The sequence below is a fragment of the Dendronephthya gigantea genome, unplaced genomic scaffold (genome assembly GCF_004324835.1).
Source record: "Dendronephthya gigantea isolate DGI-Jeju-01 unplaced genomic scaffold, DenGig_1.0 000006F, whole genome shotgun sequence".
NCBI lineage: Eukaryota > Metazoa > Cnidaria > Anthozoa > Malacalcyonacea > Nephtheidae > Dendronephthya > Dendronephthya gigantea.
In genome coordinates this window covers 1423584-1444989 of record NW_021163016.1, presented here as the reverse complement: position 1 = coordinate 1444989, position 21406 = coordinate 1423584, and the positions used below count along the sequence as shown (strand labels likewise).

Below are 21406 nucleotides of genomic sequence, written 5' to 3'. Positions count from 1 at the left end.
TCGTGCATCCGTGAGTTGTCTCATTGAGACCTTTGATTTACTATTTCTCCCAAGATAAGTGTTGGTTTGGAAATTAAGTTGTCAACCTTATCTATTACATAAGTCGGTATAAAGCTGCCCGCGCGCGTAAACAATGTAGTCGAAGACTGAGTCACACGCAGATTTCTGGGCTACATATGCCTTAACATGTCACAATTTACGGGCAAGTTATGAGCAAAACTAGAAACAAGTACAGATTTTATTCGCGCGCGCAAGTGAGCGTCCTCTTCGGGATCAAGCGAAAACTTTTGCTTGATTCTTTTTTCAATCGTAAAAATTCGACCGTAGCGTATTACGGTCTAAAAGAAAACATAAAAAATAGAGGCTAGTGCATAGAACAACCCAGGCCTGGGTGGAAAATGCTAAAATCTCAATGGGAATTGATTTCATCTCTCAGATAATAGAGTTGCTACGACCGGAAACAACCTGTTGCCTAATTCAAATGACAAATATGAGCAAGAAAATGCGAAATGCAAACCAAAAAGGTACCACAAACAGAGGAAGAGAAAGCGAGGGTCCACAAGAAAAGAAATGCAGTATGAAGGAGCCGAGAATTAACCGAGATTCTGACGGCCTTTATAAAATATTGTGTTATTATTTTAATATAACGAGAGTATAAGAAACGATAGGAAACTATTAACAGTGAATTGTTTAGTTTACACTACGGGTCTAGGGCCTGTGGCCTGGACTGAAATGCATTTATATTGGCCCTAGTGTAAACACAGCTCATAACAGAGCCACGATAACCAATGAGATTAAATTATTCAATTCAACGAGCCAATACTACAGCCTTTTAGTTTCCAACATGTTTATCAAAACGGCAGACGAAACAATATATATTTTTTATCCTTATAATCAAGTGAAAACATGCATTTGCGATGGAACAAACTGATATATGAGTGAACAAGATTACGAGCGAGGATCGTTCTGTCATCGGGGATTTGTAAATTTCTTTCAAAACTAAAAACAATTCCATCGAATATCGCATAAAATGGGCTGTGTTTGAACTTCAGTAGCTTCGTAATCAGTCATAAGTTTAACTTTCTATCATAAGACATAACAACTGCATTGCATTTTTTTGGGCGTATGTTGTCAATAAACATCTTTTACACTCGTTGATAAAATGGCATAAATACTATAAATATTTATATAGTGCCTTTTCTTATGTTTACAAATTAGATATATTAAAACACTAACAGCAATTTAGTACGAATTTTACCGCTAAAAATCAGTCTACATAAATTTACTCTATTAAATATTAAAAATTGGAACACAATGATCCAACTATTTATGTCAATCAAACGGTAAAATGTTTATCTAATTCATATTGAACAGCTTTTTCTTGGAAGGATTGTTTCCATCAGAACGATCTCTACGGGCGGGACGTTTTGCCCCTTCGCTGGCGTGAAATAACCGGTTTTGTCACCAGCTAACTCATCCGGAAAAGAGAATTTTTGTGTTTTACACCACTTCTTAAAACATTGCACGATCCTCTCTTCCTTCTCTCTGCTTCCGGGTGTTTCCGCGATAGCAGGCTGCTTTAAATTCCTGCCGTACACACGAACGTACTGCTCGGAGAATTTCTGAGGCAACATCTCGCTCACGATGTTCGTACGGAGCTGGATGGCCTTTTCGAAATTCTTGTTGTAAAACACCACGGATTCCACGGGATCTTTATTCTTCATTCCAAAATTGATCTCAACAATGCTGATGAACAACTCCTCGGGAGAGACATCCTCGTCGTAAGACGCAATTTCCTCGGCAACTTCCAAAGGGCCGATTTCCAACATCGAGGAAGGCTGCGTCTCCCCACAGAACTTGTACAACTCTCGTCGTTGGATTCTTCCGAGAATTTCTTGCGCTTTTTGGGTGTTTTCATCCGGTTTTTCACAGCGAATGATTTCGTAGAATACACTATCGGTCAGCTTCGAGTACTTTTCCATGTCGAAGATGGCCGTTGAGAAAAGATACTTGTGGTTTACAAGTGCAAATGCTTCAGTAATCATATCTTCAATGGCCTTCACTGTTTTATGCTGGTAAACGCGGTGATGTAGGGACCAGCGTGTGTGAAACATCTCGTAGATATTGAACACAAGCTTGTCTCTCAAACCCAGCTGTAATTCGCCATCGACGCGCAAAATGCGCACGTTCTGAAAGTAGCGAAGGTGGTCGAAATTGCTTTTAACTCCGAGGTTGAGACAATCCCGCGCGAAATAATCGAACTTATCGCAATCGATTCCGTTTCTCTTGTTGGCAACGATCTCAAACAGAAACCACTTCGAGTACTTAGTACTATCAAGTGTAACCGTTTGCGTGACCTTGTCCTTCCCAGGAAGTTTGCCTCTAATAAGTTCTTTCACAAGTTTTCGTTCATTTTCACCGATGTTTTTTCTTTCTAAGGTTTCTTTTAGTTCTGGATTAACATTCAACATGTGATCAAACATTTCACACGACGCCTCCTCGTGTTCCCACGCCTTCAATTTCATCGCTTGCTCTCGATGGAACTTCAAGGATTTATTGGAATCTGAATTTCTAGGTTATACTATCTTGGTATTTCACCAATTTTGACTTCATTTGTGTATCAAACACATGGGAGAATGGCCCATGACCCAGATCCTACAAAATTAATATTAATAGAATTTTCGAAAGGCGTTTAGCTTAAACGGTGGATAAGTTCAAAATGGAAAACAAAGAAGGTATTTATTGAACAACTGAGCTGAAATATTTCGATGTAAATAGTTTAATTGTCAATGGAAGTAAGTATCAAATGCATAAGCTACAGGTTCAAACAGTCATTCACAAGATCTGTGAGAGTATTTTTAAACTTTGGCTTTAAACTTAATTAAACAATATGTTTAAAGATGTTTTTGTAGATCAATGTATGTAAACTATATGTGATTTCATTAACACCATACATACGTGGCAGAGTGCAGCTATTTTGACACACAAAACCTCCTCATCTGTAATTAATCCCATTTCATTTTTATGGATATCTCGTAGGGTCTCAATCATCTTTCTAGCAAGGTAGGCAGTGCCAAGAGAGTGTTCAAAGCGGTTATGTGAAGCACCAGGGTACACCCAGTATGTGGCTCCAAGCTGCTTGATATCCTTCAATCTTTGAAACTGTGGGGTATGAATGATGCGTACCAGCACAGGTTCTAGCTCAATGTAGCCATGAACAGGATCATTGAAAACTGTGCCACTTTCTGCCATTGAGAACTTGTAGATGACTGCTCAGCAACCTTAAATTAGTGTCTTAAATAAGCAATTGTTTTATTGTGTATAACACTGCATTGTAGATACTAACTTACTACATTATTGATACTATCAGTTATCAACCTGGGATGACGGTGATTCCACACTAAATTACTCATATATATATATATATAATATATAATATATATATATATATATATATATATATATATATATATACACACACACCCATTTGCAAAAACGTTGGCCGCAGATAGATATATAGATAGATAGTCGAAATCAAATTAGAATTGCATATGTTGTGTAATATGATTGAAATCCCATGCAAATGTAATCATATGCAATTCTAATTAGACTTCAAGTATCTATCTATCTATCTATCTATCTGCGGCCAACGTTTTTGCAAACGGGTGTATATATATATATATATATATATATATATATATATATATATAATACCTAAAATTTAAAGTTTGAGGGTGATTTAATGTGTAATTACCCTCCCTCATGGGTAATTCGACTTTAAATTACATGCCCCATGTGAAAAAAACAGGGTTGAAGTTTGCAGTGCATGTGCCATGTGTCCACAAAACATCTTAACTAGTTGGTCAATCTTAATTTGAGGTATAATATTATTATATTAAAGTTTATCATACTTAATGTTTATCATACTATATGAAATGATGCATTGGTTTAATGTTTACAATTTTTAAAATTATGTTCAGAGTAGCCTAGGACTGCTTTACCACATAACACGTACATGCAAATTAGTGATATGTGCATATGTTACTTCAAATGCTAATTTTTAATACAATAATATTAAAACACATGTATGTAAGCTTCATGCGGGATGCAAAGCACTCCTTGGCTATCCATGTTAGCACAATAAATTTTCATTATAAACATTTGGCTAGGAGAATAAAAACTATAAGTTTCATACTACCATTCTATGGTAACAACAAGTTGTGACAATCATGCAGTAATGATCAAGCATAGTTACAAAGACCAGCACACTGAATCGTTACATTATCAAAGTTTTACATATATATTTAGTTTCTAGCCATTGGGAAAGATTGCATCACAAGATAAACTGTTCAGAATGTATGGTATATATGTGATTATAAACTCCAACAAAAAATAACTGAAACTAATTTAAATTACTCAGACTTCACTTGAGGTTAAACAAGCTCTGACCAACTTTAGGGTTAATTAACATACAAATCAAGAGGGAATTTTCACTCTCCTGGATCATCACTATGAAATTGCTGAATAACTTGCAAAATTATAATGATAGTAAAGACTGTGCTAGATGCAGCCTTTTTAAATTGAATATTTAACCGGTATTTGTTTTAAAAACAAAACCCACATAACCAGTGTAGCCCTTACAATTTGCCTTAGCCTTTGAGATTATTTTTAAGTGAATTGCCTGTTTGTTCACAATATGCACTACAATGACTGTAGTGATCACAATGTAATCAACTGAGTTGACAAGAAATCTCGATTCCTCATGATAATGGAGATTTCCAAAGCTGTATTGAACAATAGCTACTGCAGCCTTTCATATTAATAAAATTCACATGGCCATATCATTGTATGTAACTTCTTGTGTTAGGTTTTAAAACCATGGTTAGGTTTGATGATGAATTGTAAAATTTCAAACTTCTCAAACCATATTTACTTAGTGAATCACTTTTAAATATATTTAATTTAACAAAACGAATGAAGTAGATCACAATTTAGATATGGCTGGTAGAGATATCCATATCTTAATTTGCATATAGCCCACTCATAGAAAATTTACCAGTCAAACAAATACTGTAAAGCTAAACGCTCTAACAGTGACAAACACTTCCTTGCCCATTACAAATATCAGTAATATCATAAATATCAGTTTGGATACATGGTAAGGATACATAGCCCCATCTCAGATTCAAAACAGATATTATTTTCCCCCGATATAGTGACATAACAGATGAGCAAGGTGACATATCTAACAAATCTGATCTTTTCGGGCGGGAGAATATGAAACGATTACTGAACACACGTCACACGTGTATACTTGTTGTTTACGATCAGATATAAGTGGCAACTCTTAAGTCTTACCTTCAATCTTTTGAATTTTCCTCTTCAAATTTACCGTCAAAAAAGCCCCAAGAGATCTCGACAAAATAAATTACAACCGAAGCGACGCGAAAACTTTCAAAGCAGTGATCAAATGTAGATAATGTCATTTAAATTATGGAAATTATAGCATGTCTATAATTTACATAATCACTTGTTTGCATATTTTGAAATATTCACAGCAATTATGCTATAAAAATCTTAGTTTTTCACTACAGTTAATCAATGTCTGAAGAAGAACTTAGCTTATAGTAAAAATCTTCAAAAATCTAGTTGATTACCACGAACTGAAACTGAAGAAAGCATCCCAGACACTCGAACAAATCACTGCAACGTTGGCACATTCATGTTGTTACATCATACATGAAGTACTTCCTCTCCGGGTGATCTCGCACGCGCTTATATAATTTTTAGCCAATCAGTATTCATGTTGTCGAAATAGAAATACATTCATACATTGTTTATTCGTTTTATTATATCCAGGAGCAAATCCAGACTGATGCGACTAATGCGATTGCATTATTCAAAATTTCACAAACACAAAAAATTAATTCCGGTTTATTCGACCATGGTCGAGTACACGCCTAAAAACGCTCAGGTTGATGCAAGTTGATACAAACAGGATGGAGCAATGTTGTGCTGCCCACATTGTTCAGAGTTGTCATCAACATTGAACAATATTGTTGAAACTGAATCAGGTGTAACAATATTGTTCAATATTGATAACAACTCAGAACAATGTGGGCAGCACAACATTGCTGCATCCTGTTTATATCAACTTGCATCAACCTGAGCGTTTTTACGCGTGTATACCATATTCCAGGATATTCAACCATGGTCGAGTATACCATATTTCGGTATATTCGACCATGGTCGGGTATGCCATATTTCCGTACCTACCTCCGTCATGCCATTCGACCATGGTCGAGTGTATACCATATTCCCGTATATTCCGAATGTGAGTTAAGGTCCAATGTACCAGAGCATGGTATATCCGACAATGTTCGAATATACCGGAATATGGTATACTCGAATATAGGATATTCCACCTTGATATGGTCGAATATACCGGAATATGATATATTCTACCTTGGTATGGTCCAGTGATATGGTCAAATATTTAACAATCAGCGATATTCACCGAGCCTGAGGTGAATAATTGTTTTAGTATAATTACAAAGGTGATTAATTGAGTAAGCGAATCTGTTGTAGAAGATACACATTTTACAAACGTAAACAAATATGTGGACAGTTTTACGGCAATTCAAATAAAACAATGTTTTCCTAAAATGAAGTTGAAAAGCGTTCAACAAAGTAGTTTCTTACCTTGAAAATAATTTTAGGCCGAATTTTTTAACTTCTTTTTTGCTTTCAGGTTCAAGCAACTCGCTGCCATTTTGTAAAACCCGCTTAGGTGGTTACGCGTAATATTATGCCTCAAATTCAAACTGTCCAATGAGAAAACTAGATTTCTGCCACGTGATCATGAATTTTTTCTCCGTATCGCGCTTACGTCATCCGTACGCGTATTCGCTGCAGAGGCAGATTTTTTATATTCACAGGTAAATATATCACTCATATTCATCGGTAAATATCAATTCGCGCAAGACCGATCAGAAGCCAGCATTTTCAATAATCACCTTTGTAATTATACTAAACCGGAAAACAGTATATTCGACCTTGATAAGGTCCAATACACCGGAATATAGTATATTCAAACTTTGCATGGTAGATTATAAAAAAAATATACCGAAATATACCAAACATTAAAATCCCAGTGTTCTTTTAAAATTTAATATTATCTGCATGTTTACATTTTAAATATGAAACGTTAAACAGTAAATCAGCGATAAAAACTGAACAAGAGGTATAATTTTTTCATAAATATAACTTTTCAGCAAATGAACCTTAATTTTTCATAATTTTCGAGAGCAAATATTAATATACTGAATCACCTTTAATAATATGCGAACTTCATTACGGCAGTCAGATTAGTAAAAAATATACCTTCGGGGCTATCACCTTCATTTCCTATTGCGTTATGATGTTCACTTTATTTTAATCACGAATATAAATGAAGATGAATAAATGATAATGTTTCTAGTTTAAAAATTCTCACTTCTCTCAATAAAGATTTTGGGAAAGAATGAGCCCGGTATTGATGATTGATGTGGTCTCCTATACTACTTCTATGTTCTAAATCTAAACCAATCATCCGGCATTATGTACTTTAACTGCTGAGTGGACCTGAACCCCTTCTTTGAAAGTTTACCAACAACGCTTCAATATTCTGTAATTTATTCTCAATCTTCGCTTCGAATTCTTTCACGAATTCATTTGTCTTTTTGATCTCTTCTTTCAGCTCATTCAACTGTTTTGCACAATCGTCTTTCTTTTTTTCAGCCATTACTTTTAATTGTTCCTCAACTTCATCATCGTCGTATACCTGAATCGCCAGTCGGAAATTTTTATTATTTGAATTTCCCGTATTAAAAAATATATCTTGATACCCGTGAAATACCTAAGTATTCAAAACTATTCTGAGTAAGAATATCTACGCAGACCACCTATAGTCTTGAAAATAAAACTCATAATTACGGGGACAACTTGGAACTCCCCACGTTCGGGCCGGCAAACGCGCGCTTGATCCAAAGTACAATATCATGAAACGAAAATCGGTTCCGTTTTGCCTGCATATATGCTGTTTCGACAAATCTGACGATGCCGTTATGCATTATACATTGACTCTAACGATATAATTTATACGTAGCAAGAAATAGGGGAAATTCTAACCATACCTTTTCATATCATATTGAGAAGAAATAACCAAATAATTGTGGGTCAAAACATTTTTCGACCGCTGGTAATTGAATGGACAATCTTATCGGTGCAAAAAACGAATCAAGCATATAATGAATGCATTTGCATATTCATTTGCTCATTTATTTATAAAAAAGTTTTAATTTGTTATCGAGAATGTATCTATATATTTTCCACAATAAAGCATACCTTTTTCCATTGGCGTAATAGCCACGATGACTGACATTCTTTCTCTTGTGGGTCCTCTACGAAATCTTTAAATTCAGGTGGTGAGAGAAATGGAATTCTGTTAAAATTTCTTTCCAATGTAATGACAAGCTTTGCCTAAATAGAAAAGAAAAACAGAACAGAAGTTAGTTAGCCTAAACTTCTAAAATTAATAATAACAAAAGATTAGAAACTAATCATGTGGTTGTCCTACAGTTCCGGTGAGCTTTTAGTGGATAAAAAAATAAATTCTTGTTAACCGTTTTGTAGTTGTTCGGTCAAACGTAGATTCGATTTCGGCTGGCGGATTTTTTTGACTTTAAAAATGTGTAAATTTGATATTTTAGGCAAAGAAATAACACTTTTCTTCTTATAGAAATATTGGCTATCGACTCTTATCCCTTTATCAAGTTATTTAGAGGGTTCCCGATTGCAAAGAGCTATACTTCCATATCTGTGTTAATTAAACAGAAGTTACTGTTGCCACTGGACATTCAGAAGGATATAGGCCTGTAAATAAGTAATAAAGAAAACGATACCCTAGAAATTCTTTTTTCTTCTTTCGAACGAGCCATTATGTCATTAATATCTCCAACAGCAAGACCAGTCAGCAAATTCATCACGGTGACGGAGATCATGAGAATAAATAACACAAGAAGTATCTTTTGCAAAACGTTAAATGGTCCACTTGGTAGAAAAATATCCCGATAGTCCAATTCTCCAGTCATCATGACGAATGTTGTCAAAATTGAAATTGGAATATTTTTAAAACCTTTATCTAGGAAAAGGAGCAGCGAAAATGACAGCGAAAATGCAACGATGAACAACAAGACGAACGGTAACACCTGTGGTTAAAAAAACAACATTTTAGGGCCAAAGTGTAAACAGTATATACAATAAACAATTACAACAATAAATTTTAATTTTCCAGCCACCACTAAAGTGGAAGTCAAGCCCATACTGCGCATCAGTTCTGCTCATAATTTCGCATGTTTCCGGCCATTTTTCTAAATATAAACTCTAATTCATATTCATTTAGAAGCGTACTGAATCCAAATAGGGTTAGATAATTCGACAACACATCAAATGTTTAAAAATTAAGAAGTTTAAAATGTAAAAAACCGTTTGTTTACTTACAAACTTGACTTCCACTTTAACATATGCAAATAAACTTCCCTCTCAACATATACTACCTTGAAAACGGTCCGAAAAACTCTTTTAGCCATTATGATGTAGATCCCAAACAATGAAAATCTTTTCAGGAAAAAGGAGAAGTTTATCCAACCCAGAAACACCGATATAACTCCAGCTGTAATCTGCACTTTAGTCTTCGTACTTCCTCCTGGCACCACATAAATGACAGCGCAGATGAATATCACCCATTCGATGTAATTATCGGAGTCTTTTATATAATTAGCAGTACTTAGACGCAACTATACAAGGAAAAGGATACAATATAAGAAGACGAATTAGGCTGTGTTATGTTACATGAAATGGCCACAAACCTGTAGTATTTCTTTGATGAAATGAAGTGCACAAAAGGCCAAAATAATAAGCGATAATGCAATCATTCCTGGTGATTTTAAATTGTATAATCCTAGAACACATACAACATCATATTTTCGCTTTGAACTTTTTTGCATAACATAGTATGAATTGAATAAGCTAAACTTAATGAGATTGTATTGGGTTGCATTATGTTACATTTGAAGGCATATAATTTCATAAATCAATGTTAATAAATTATTATACCTTGACTTTGAAGAGTGCTATATACCGTTAAGGTTAGCAGGAACGTGAGGTAGAAAAAAACATTAAAGTAGAACCATTTTTTAAATCCCGTTGAATGCATCTTGTAGTTTAGGAATCTTAAAACTAGTGGATGGCCCAAACAGTCGTCTCTTTCGTTGTTAACCATACTTTCAATTGCTTCAAGCTTTCCATCCGTTTTGTCTTTAGTTCAATAAAGAAAGAATTTTTAATTCATACACCATTTAACTTAAATGTTGTTGTTTAAGGAAGTTTGCTGTTGTTTACATTTCGCGACGAAATCAGTAAGTATATCTGCTAATACGATCAAGTTTTGTGATTGGCTTTTTGTAACAATAGTATAAACAGTGTCAATGGTTCGTTTTTTTAAAGATCAATTTTTACAGTTCATTGTTTTTGTTGACATCATCAACCAATAGCAAAGCTTGTGTTCGTATTGGTACGCGTCCTGACCCGCAAAAATTAAAACTCAAGAGCGTACATTACATATATACCTCAAAATGCATGTTAGATTATTAAAGAAAATACATATTCAACGCATGCACGTTGTAATTGTTGGTGCAAATAATACATCCGTTCGTGTGATAAGCAGTATTTTAGCGCTATACATTTGTACTATATGGTTAATACAAGCATACTTACGCCGTTTGAATGGAAAGAACAAGTACAAAACTTTTCTTTCTTCCTCCATTTTACAATAAGAAGTGTAGGCATAATGTCTATGTTCATTAACACACAGGTCAAAAATCATCATAGCGACTTCGGGTGTTTTTTCAATCAGTTGTGCCATAATACGATCAGCACCAAACCGGGAGTCTTCAAACAACTGAAAAAGACCCAAAAATAATTCGTAAAATACTCCTAGTGATATAGTTGAGGTAATTTGCATCGTGCGAGATCGAGTACTAATTCCGCTCGGAGATTTTAATTACACCCGGGAATGCAAATGCGCGAAATTGAAGTTGTCGGGACATGTCGCAGCTCTCGGAAGCTTTCGTCCAATTGGTTAATGCTTTTCTATGCTTTCTAAAGAACGAAGCTATGCTATTGGTTGAAACAGAAATGTATTGTAAACGTCAGCCAATGAAAATCATTTTTGCGAGGAGCTGCGACACTACCCAAGTTGTCCGCCATCAGGACATGGACGTCAGACGTTTTTGTAAGTTATGCGCATGCACGAGTTAAAGACGAGTTGAGACTGGTAGCTAAAAACATGTAATTAATTAAATCTAAAATTAAATCTAAAATTATCAATTCTAAATAAACTTTTTTTAAATTAGATTTTTGCTCTCCGATTATCAGTAAAGGTATACAGAAATTTGACTCGTAAAATGATTGAAAGAAAATTTAAGAGATGGCCCTTCGGACAGCAGAACTGTGCTTCAAATGCACGGAAGTTTTTCTACGATTTTGAATGTTTTTAGAGTGTTTTTGAACTGGTAAATGGATAGTTTTTTATTTAGCCTAACACAACTTGTAAGTCTAATGCGTGGATTTATTTATGATACTGTTTGAATTCATTATGTCAGGCCCCGTTTACACTATACCGGATTCGCTTGTCACGATATCCTCGTTTGCGTTCAAAGAGCAATGGTTAGTAGCAAATAATTATTACTTTGATAGATTTGGTATACTTATTTCGATCTCTGACAGTAAATTTTTTTACTGTCTTTTAATAGCTACAAAATTTCGGAAGCAATCCGGTTAGTGTAAACGGGGCCTTAATTGATTCAAATAGTGTATGTATTTCTAATTAGAATTTCTAGAATTGAATTATTAGCTACAAACTGCGATCTGCTTACGTAGCTACATATTTGCTTACCTCTTGAAGTAAGTGGGTTTTATCATTTTTCGTTTCTTCATTTGTACAAAACTCAATAATTTCTTTCAAAGATTCCTGGGCAGTTTCATAATGTCCATACGCACAATCTAAGATGTTATGTCTGGCCGTCTTCCTTTTCATTTTCGCACCATTCTCCAACAGACATCTTAGTATCGCCGCCTTTCCGAGCTTAGTGGCATAACCAGCCGCGGTCATGTTCTTGTCATCCCCAAAATCGATTATTTCCCGGAATTCCTTTCTACTCAGCAGAAATTCCATGGCAGCAAGCTCCCCAGAAATTACGGCGTAATGAAGCACGGTTTGATCTTCTGGGCTGTATCGCAGAGAAAAACATTTTATAAATACAGGGTGTCTGAAAAAAGCGTAACGGAGGATTACCTGCAGGCACATTTGTCTTTTCAGCAATACGTTCTTATAAGGATTTCCGGTAAGAAATCTCTTTACAAGATAGATTCCCCCAACCGGTGATTTCAAGATGCACAGTAAAAGAACATTTTTTGTCCCATGGGTACTCAGAAATCAACTACAAATTCATGTTTGTCGTTAATAGCTTAATACTACCAAACTGTTTGACAAAACTTCGCATCATGCCAAACATATTTTTCATGTGGTTCTCACGTTTTTTGTAAATGATTCGCTCCTTGTTCCAAGAAAAATTCCATTAACTCGACGTTTCCTCTCTTGGCGGCCTCTAAGAATGGCTGATTTTTCTTGATCTTTCCATCCAGCAGATCAGCTACTGCTTTGCGATCCATTCGTCGCCAGTTGAGAAGACCCGTCTTCAAAATCTATTTAACAGCGGATAATTCAAAGCTATAACTATATACTACAAGACAACCACGTCCAGTATTTAATAAATTCAGATTAGGGTTAGTCGGCTAGTTGTATAAAAGTCTAGTTGGACCTTTAACTGTAATAATGCAGAGTGGTGTATTCCTGAGTTGACTTTGAGATAACTATGCAAAATTAAAGATTTTTATACAACCGGCCGCAGGTAGAAATGAATCATGCACGCATGTTCTGTAACTTACACAACTTCTTGCAATGGCTATTACCTCTATATGCACACTATCAATGAAATGGGCAGCAAATAAATCCTCTTTATTTGTAGTGTGATTTAAGAGCATTTTGAAACTCTATGAAAAGAATATACAAATATGATCAATTAGAGCCTTTAAGGCATAAAGCTCTAGTGTAGTTAACACACAAGGAAAAATTTCTTCATGGTAGAATTAAGGCGGTTAAACTATAACACAAACCCCGAACAGGGTATTCACGACAAATTTATTGCATTTATACTTTTGTAAACTTTCTATTATACCTATATTCTTCAGATTCGTTGGGAAGTTGTGGAGAGGCCGAATATTTGCATTGATGAAAAACTAATCAAGCCAAAATATGGGATCATGGAAATAATATCATTTATTATTCCTTTCATTAAAACGCATTGAACTAAAAAGGGGAATTTCGTTTTAAACTAATCAGCATATTTGTCTACATTTTTTAGGCAAAGCCAATCAGAATGCCTAAATTTTTAATACTTCATGTAAAATGGTAAATAATGTACCTTTTTACTGGAAGTAGTTAAAATTTATGCATTCTGACTGAGGTTTTAAAATTGTAAACAAACTTGATGACTGGTCTAAAACGAAATTCTCCCTTGTTACAATTAAGCTCTTTTTAACTGTATTGAATATACAATACCACTTTTAAAACGTATTACCATGCGGTTACTTTCATATAAATATTTGTTACCTCCTCCAATCTCATAACTGCTGTAAGCTTTATCGGCGTCATTTCCCATTTGTCCATTTTATTAATAGCTTTGGTACTTTTGCTCTGCTGAAAACGCAATAGAAAAACATAAAAATCCTGGCAATCAATATTTTAAAAGGCACTGCAGAAAGCCATATCCAAAATAATCATGAAATTCTGACCCAGCCCGACATGCGCGTTTGAGACATTCAGACCCCGTTTACACTAGAACGAAAGTTTCCGGATTTGTAAAATTTTCCGGATTCATTGTTACACACATGTATCGGATTCGTCAGGTGTTTACACTACACTTTAGTTGTCTCTGCATGCGGATTTGTCCGTTTACACTCACATTACTTGTTCTTGGAGAATTGTTTGGTCGTCATATTGAATTTCTTCGGATTCGTCGTGCAAAGCGCTTACACAAGAACATTCTCCGGATTCAAATGTTTCTGGATACGAAGTTTCCACAAACTTTTACGGATTCAAAGTTTCCGGATACGGTATAAAACCGAGTACGTTTTCTATCGGATTCCTTGCTGCGTGTGTAAACAGCAACATGAATCCGGTACTAAAACATTCCGCTTTCGTGATTAATCCGGAAACTTTTGTTCTAGTGTAAACGGGGTCTCAATGAATGCCATAATTTCTTTACCGTGCACTTTTCAAGTAGATAACGTAGAATATCAGGGTTTCCCACAGCATGGTGGAAGACATTCCTGCCATTTTTATCACAAGCCATAAAAAGATCACTATCCGATTTATTAATGTCGAAGATAAGTTGGACAATTTCCTTTTGGTTCGCTTCGGCGGCTCTGTTGTAGAATAAACGAAAGCATTAAATTGGTAGTTTACAAAATATTCTTTGCGAATTCATTACGATTTGGCATCGTTATTCAGGTACTTTCTGTGCTAAAGTTCTTTATGGGTCAAACGGCTCAAACGTTGCTAGAATTATGTGTACGAAAGACATCATTCTTACCTCATAAGAGGGGTAATTGCACGTTTATCACATTTTGCATCCAGAAGTTCATTATTCTGTATTAAAATTTCTCTTGCCAGTTCAATACATCCTGTGGCACAAACGTTGCAAACAAATGATTCCCATTCTTCTGTTATTTTCTTCTCTTGTTCTAAAAAATCGGGCCACCATCCCTTCTCCATAATGAGGTTAAGCACCTTTGCCTTTCCACTTTGTGAGGCGGGATAGAGAATAGAATGGCCCTTTCCATCAATCTTTTTCATGACTTCAAAAAGTTCTGTTTCAGGATCTAGTTTTAGATGCGATTTAAAAAATTAATGACCTTCGAGTTTTGTTCCTGCTGGTTATCAAATAATAAAAAAAATTCTAAAATCTTGCAACGAATTATGCTATAACTGTACGTTTTTAAATCATGAATTTTGAAAAGAATACTACATTCAACTTTAATTAGAAAAATAACCTCAGGAGTGGCATAACGAATTTCAAAAATCTTCCGCCATTTTCTTTGTTGTTGTGTTGTGAAAATACAAAATGGTCTTTAGTTCGTATAGAAAACGAAATTAACGTTGGAAATTCAACAAAAACACATAAAATTCATCTTTAGACAAGTAAAAATTATTCTACTTTTCTGTTTACGGTATAATTTTAAAAATATTCGCTTTTTAATGGTCTTTCCCGCCTTACTTACTTGTTGTCTTCACTCTGAGTTTATCAGTCCATACAATATAAACCGAATATTAAACGGTTGCGAACTTGCGAGAAGATATGAATTCATGTTCTCGTTCAAAAACAAGTGAGTTTTTTTGGCACTCAAACATAAAATCCATATATCTTCTTGCAACCGTATAATATTCCAATTATAAACTTACATGTCTTCAGCATTTCGTTTATAACATCTTCAGCGTCATGTAAAGCTGCCACAAGAATAGGCGTTTCATCATGTTTATTTCGCTTGTTTAAGTCTGGTTTTCTTGCGAGCAATCGCTTAACCACCTCCATATTGTTGCATTTGATCGCCAGAAGAAGTGGTGATGAATCATGACTGTCCGGAATGTCTGAAAAATCATCCAGAAATTTCGGTCGCTTTTGTAAAACTTCCATCGCTTCAACTGATGTATGTTTGTTTGCAATAAGGTGAAGAGCAGTCTCTTTTGGACGTTCGCTCAATGGCCAGAAAGATAAACCGAACCGGCGGTGAAACAGATGGATATCTTCCTTTTTTGAAAAGGGATGCTTTTCATAAGTATCACAGAGCACATTCAAACAATTCAAACTGTCCAACTCGACAGCTTCTAGTATACGACGTTGAATTTCCGCGCTACACAATGGGTCGTGGAAATATTCTAAATGGAATAAACAAAAAATTATTCCCGTAAGCTGATGTCTATACTGTTCCATCTCTTTTTCAAAAAAAATGTCCGAAACAAAACCCAGTGGATTGTATAGTGCAACTAGAATCGACAGACACCCAATATAAAACGAAACAAACTCCAAAATTGATAACCTTATCTTAAAACCAGACATGTAAATTTGAGAAAATTTTGATATTCCTGAAATGACCTAAATCGTGATAGTGCTGAGTTACTACCACGATTTTGTTTCATTTCGAACAAGATAATGACAGTTATTCGCAGCAAAAGTTTTTTACCTCTTATATTTCTCTTCTTGAGCAACGGAATTCTTTCCTCCGAAATATGCTCTGTGCTATCAGTGACATCTAAGATAAAGGGAATTCTTCAAATACCCAAGATATTACGTTTAAGATTGCCATCGAAACATTTAAGATTTTAAATAATATTTATTTGTATACTTAACGATGTATAAGCTATTTAGCAGGTGTTATATTAGAAGGTCGTAAACATGAGATTAAATCGAAAGACGATACTCGGGAGACTTATCAAACTTTAAAAATCCTGAATAATTATTAAAATTTTTTCTGAGCTAGCATTTTGCTATATATTAGCGACCCTTTGAAATCACCGGTGGAGATAATTTAATTCCGGCGATGTGATTGGTTTGCGAAAAAATAGGCGAAAACTTTAAGCCTGTAGCACACGAGAGCTATCAACTGAGCTAGGGGTTACTCGTGCTTGTTAGCTCAGGCGACAGCTCACCCTGTGCGGATAGATTGTCGGTTGTGAGTTTTCTGCCACATGCAACATTTTTTCGCGTATCAAACATGTTTGATATGCGAGAAAATGTTGCAGGTGGCAGAAAACTCACAGAAATCTATCCGCACACGGTGAGCTGTCGCCTGAGCTAACAGGTACGAGTAACCCCTAGCTCAGCTGATAGCTCTCGTGTGCTGCAGACTTTATATCTACTACTTTATATCGGTTCGCACGAATAAATTCGCCAGGTGGAAACCGGGCTTTACACTCGGGGATTGACCTACCATTTACAAGAAGTGTCTTTAAGTTGTCACCATCGTCAAAAAATATTGCCGACGCAATTTTACAGCATCTGACTTTAGTGTTTTCATCTAGTTTGTGGCCAGATGTACAGCTCATTAAATATTTTACTTCTACAAATTATAAAAATGGTAATGATGACATGGCGATAAATAAATAAATGCAAGTTACCACGAAACAAAGAAAGCTGGAATCACCCAAAATATAAGACATATTTAATTAAGCCAATAAATTAACTGCAAAATAGTGTGAACTTATCCGTTCAAAGGTAAACAATTATAAATCAGAAATACATTACATTTAAAACGTAAACAAATTAACCCGTAAAATAGTTCACGCTTCATATTTGAAAGCAAATAAATGTAATAATAAATGATATCACGGATGATATATATTTACCTGCTACTTGTATATGATCATTAATAGCTTTATCATCAGAAATGGATATCGTCCTTTTTAATAAGGACGTTTTTGTCTTCAAAGGAAGATCATCGTTCGCTGGAAAACCCCGGAAAGAAATGTGCTTGATTTGCAAACCACAATCATTTTCAGTAATAGTTTTGTTATATATTCAAAGAAATCTATCCAATTAAGCTTCCTTTTTAGTCGTTTCAACTCGTACACCCTGACCTTGTCATGCGCATTTTACAACAAAGAATCGCTAAACTGCAAAACCGGGTTTCCCTTACCTGTATACCTTTCAGTTTTTTTCATTGAAGTCAGCACAATTCTGGTGCCTAAGAGAAAAGGATAAAACTAGAACACATTATTAGGAAGTTCCGAAGTTTAAGAAGAGGACTAGTAATAGTTATAGTAATATAGTAATAGTATAAAAATAAATGCTATATACCTGTTGCATGATCAGTTTGATCTGAAAATCCAGGTGCGTTTTGGATTTGTAAAAAATCGAAAGGATCCTCCCGTCGCTGGAGGATTATTAGACTAGGCTCATCAGTATTCTGTATACAGTCGAATTTCCCGTCGTGTGCATCAAAATCTGAATAAGGCAGTCCTAAATAAGGAGAAAGAATGTGTTGTTTTTTCAAAAATTTTATCTTTATATACCTATACAAAAATCTCTAGGTTCTGGACAAGCTATAATACATCGAGAAGTTAAGATTCCCCGGTTTCAGTTTACGAGTACGACGTAAGACGTAAGAAAAAAGATCAGAAAACAGTAACTTAACCTTTTGACGTTTGTTTTACTGCATTGTTTAACACTTCGACAAGCATTTGTGCATTTTTTATTTGGTAAGAAGATAAGACCCGTACCGTTTGTCGTTTACGTACAGGCCATGGTCTACCCAGGGGAAACGGGCAGAAATTACGAGTAAAGACAATGACATCAGCAAAAATTAGTAAGCAAAATGGCGATACTCGTACAGAGAACCGGGGTACTGTAAAAAATTAACATGGAATAGATCGAGAAAGAGGGGGAGGGGTATAGTAGTTGAATATTTAACAATTATTGAATGAGGTTGAACATGATATGAAAAATAATCAAGCCGAGGTTTGTGGTTCATATCATGTGAAAACCGAATTCAATATTTTTATTACTTATTTAAAAGAATGAACATTATTACTTTGAATTGTTCGCTTGAATTTGTGTCGATTTCTCATTCCCGCTCCTTTGGGACGTCAATGTCTTCGTCATATTGGTGTGACGTCAGGCGTGGGATACGATTATTTATCACACGAAAAAAGTCGTATTACACGTTATGACATCACATGTTGGATATGACGATTTTACACACGGCTATTAGCCAATCATAGGCTGTGAATTCTTTTAAAAAATTTTAGTTCAAACTGTAGCCATTCTCAAACGAGGAAAAATGTGGAGAGATGTTAGGTGAATTGCAGGCAAACGTTATTTTAACAGCATGCAAGCACTCTAATGTTTCCCTACCTTGCACAGGCCCAGGGATTACTTGCATGTAATACAAAAATATTATACAGTGTAGTTTATATTTTAGCGGACGTTATGGTTGTATGCATGATCATTTTTCAATAATATGTATAGTCATTCTTCTGAACGTAACTGGCAAAAATAAATAAAGAACATACATCATGCAACTTACCAGGATACCATTCTTCCACAACGTTCCCACCTTCTGCAATATTCAAAAGGTTGTCATCATGTACATTGGTATCGTCTTCCGGAGGCGCAAATATAAAAACATCGCCTTTCTTATGTGTTCCCTTTGACGAATTGTCCTTTGACATTGTATCTAAATGTTGAAACAACTTGAAATCGATCTGGTTGGATCTATTTCCTGAAACTTGAACTGGTGAAAAGCATCGTTTTATCCTAATCCTATCATACATGTTTGTTAATTTTTTGCAGCTGAAGTTGTTCGCAGTTGAAAATTTTAACATTGTGTAACGTGACACTATGTGATAAAATTATATGAAAATAAAAAATAGTTAAAGAGAAATGGAATAGGAGTAAATCTCTATCGCATTGTGACCAAAAACTAAAACTAAACTGAGACCGAAGTTAAACCTATTTTCAACATAGAAAATAAGCATCAGTGCAGTCTCTTGTGTCAATGATCACGTCACAAATAAGCAGGGTTTGTAGACAGCTGCATATTTGATTAATTTGAGGTCAAACGACAACACACTAGTTCTTTGTTTTCCGGCTTATCCTTGACCTTTTGTTTTCTTTGTTTTCTAAATAGTGCTAATAGCAATTTAGTCTCAAATATTTGCATATTCACCAACTCTGTTCTAACTACGGCTATAGACGAAACGCGTACAAACTAAAACAACAACAATAAAGACTGTCTGCTCGTCGTCTACAGCCAGCGTGTCTGGCCAGTCTTGGCGCGAAATTTATTTTAAAATACAAAGCAATCGGCTAATTTGGTACCCAGGACTTACCCGGACATACAACGCATCATAGTGAATACAGAATCAGAATATATATTACACGCTATTATAAGCTATAAGGGGTTATAAATATAAACAAATGCTTTTTTATTTAGCCACAAATTTCAAAGTTTAAGTGGAAGTCATGTCCGTTTTATTTATGGATTTGGTAACTTATAGATCGGCATCGCCCGCTTTAATATATTTTACCTTTTTAAAATTGTCGTCTACCGTGTCTGTTGACACGTCGTACACCGTTTGAACATGAAGCGGTCATGCAAGCAAAACTAACCTGTGGCTGTGCACTAACTCAACATGAACTATTGACACTAGAAGTAAATACATATCACCCAATTAGCCAGTATAGGGTAATAAATATGAACATTTTTTTTTAAGGTTACTGAATAAGCACGAATTCCAGTCATGCCTGTATGTAAACAGACGGTTAGATTTTGAACTTCTATACTGTGTGCTGGCCGAATATCCAATGGGCAATGGCAATGATATTTAGGTACACAACACTTTTGGTTGAGCATAAATTAGAGCTTATGTTCAGAATCTTCTCAATCTTTGATAAGATGGTGTACACACGCACGCCGGAGTAAACAGCATGTAGTCTTCTCAGGTCAAAAGAAATTCGAGAATATATTTATACAATGTAATGCAATTGTTGTGCCTGTGGCTTTCAAAGAGAATAATTCGCTAATCTCTTTATATTTATATATTTATGACTTGAATTAATTATACTATTCATTGTAGCGTTTGATATAGTTTCAAAAATATTGTGAATAGTCCGAAATTTCCCGTCGAACTCAAAAGGTCTAATCACCGCCGTCGGAAATGAATTAAGGAGCTGAATAGTCAATAGACTAGAGGCAACATATTTCTCCTCTGCGTTCGACCGAGCGATTAGGAACTATATTAACGTTCCCCAAAAGGCAAAATCGTTCGAACGAAATGGTGAAGCGTTTGAACGCCTAACGAACGAATAAGAAACGAAATTTTTCAATATATGTGCTCTAAAGTTGTCGTGAAAGATCACATATTATTCCTATTGCATGGATAAATTTATGTTTTGTATACCTTAAATTAACTCCTACATGCAACCAAAGTTGTATTTTCACGTTTTGAATCTCTTGCACTTGTAGCCTTGCTCCAAGTGTGTTCTTCAATGAACGAGGGTGTCACAAATCGCTATATACGCTGTTTTATACTATATATTATATAAATGTCCTTAGGAACCGGCACCCCATTTCGAAGGCCGTAATAGGATATTCAGTCAGCTCCAATCCAATATCTGAGCCCGCGATTTCCTCTACTCCGGAATTCGGAATTCATCGCTTCAGGTTCGCGAAGATGGAGTTTGCGCTG

The 21406-nt window shown here is 35.3% G+C and overlaps 1 protein-coding gene and 1 pseudogene across 8 annotated transcripts; both read right to left on the bottom strand.

The window, feature by feature from the left end:
- Nucleotides 1–743: 743 nt before the first annotated feature.
- Nucleotides 744–5757, bottom strand: LOC114516866 (annotated as a pseudogene).
- A 1497-nt stretch (nt 5758–7254) lies between these two features.
- On the bottom strand, nt 7255–21299 carry LOC114516441 (transient receptor potential cation channel subfamily A member 1-like). 8 transcript variants are annotated; one of them, XM_028535915.1, is made up of 22 exons: nt 21119–21299; nt 20246–20364; nt 19243–19392; nt 18015–18176; nt 17854–17901; nt 17564–17671; nt 17149–17277; nt 16402–16470; nt 15623–16096; nt 14754–15042; nt 14427–14586; nt 13772–13858; nt 13072–13152; nt 12635–12804; nt 11996–12329; nt 10816–10999; nt 10156–10356; nt 9909–10000; nt 9597–9836; nt 8943–9248; nt 8386–8520; nt 7256–7822 (listed from the first exon to the last, which is right to left on the bottom strand). In XM_028535915.1, the coding sequence occupies exons 3-22, from the start codon at nt 19385–19387 to the stop codon at nt 7607–7609; spliced, it is 3630 nt and encodes a 1209-aa protein (XP_028391716.1). In that variant the 5' UTR covers nt 19388–19392; nt 20246–20364; nt 21119–21299; the 3' UTR covers nt 7256–7606. The 8 variants fall into 8 exon arrangements, with proteins under 8 accessions (XP_028391720.1, XP_028391716.1, XP_028391718.1 ...); XM_028535917.1 differs by having other exon boundaries at nt 13772–13855; XM_028535918.1 differs by having other exon boundaries at nt 17564–17662.
- Between the last annotated feature and the right edge of the window lie 107 nt (nt 21300–21406).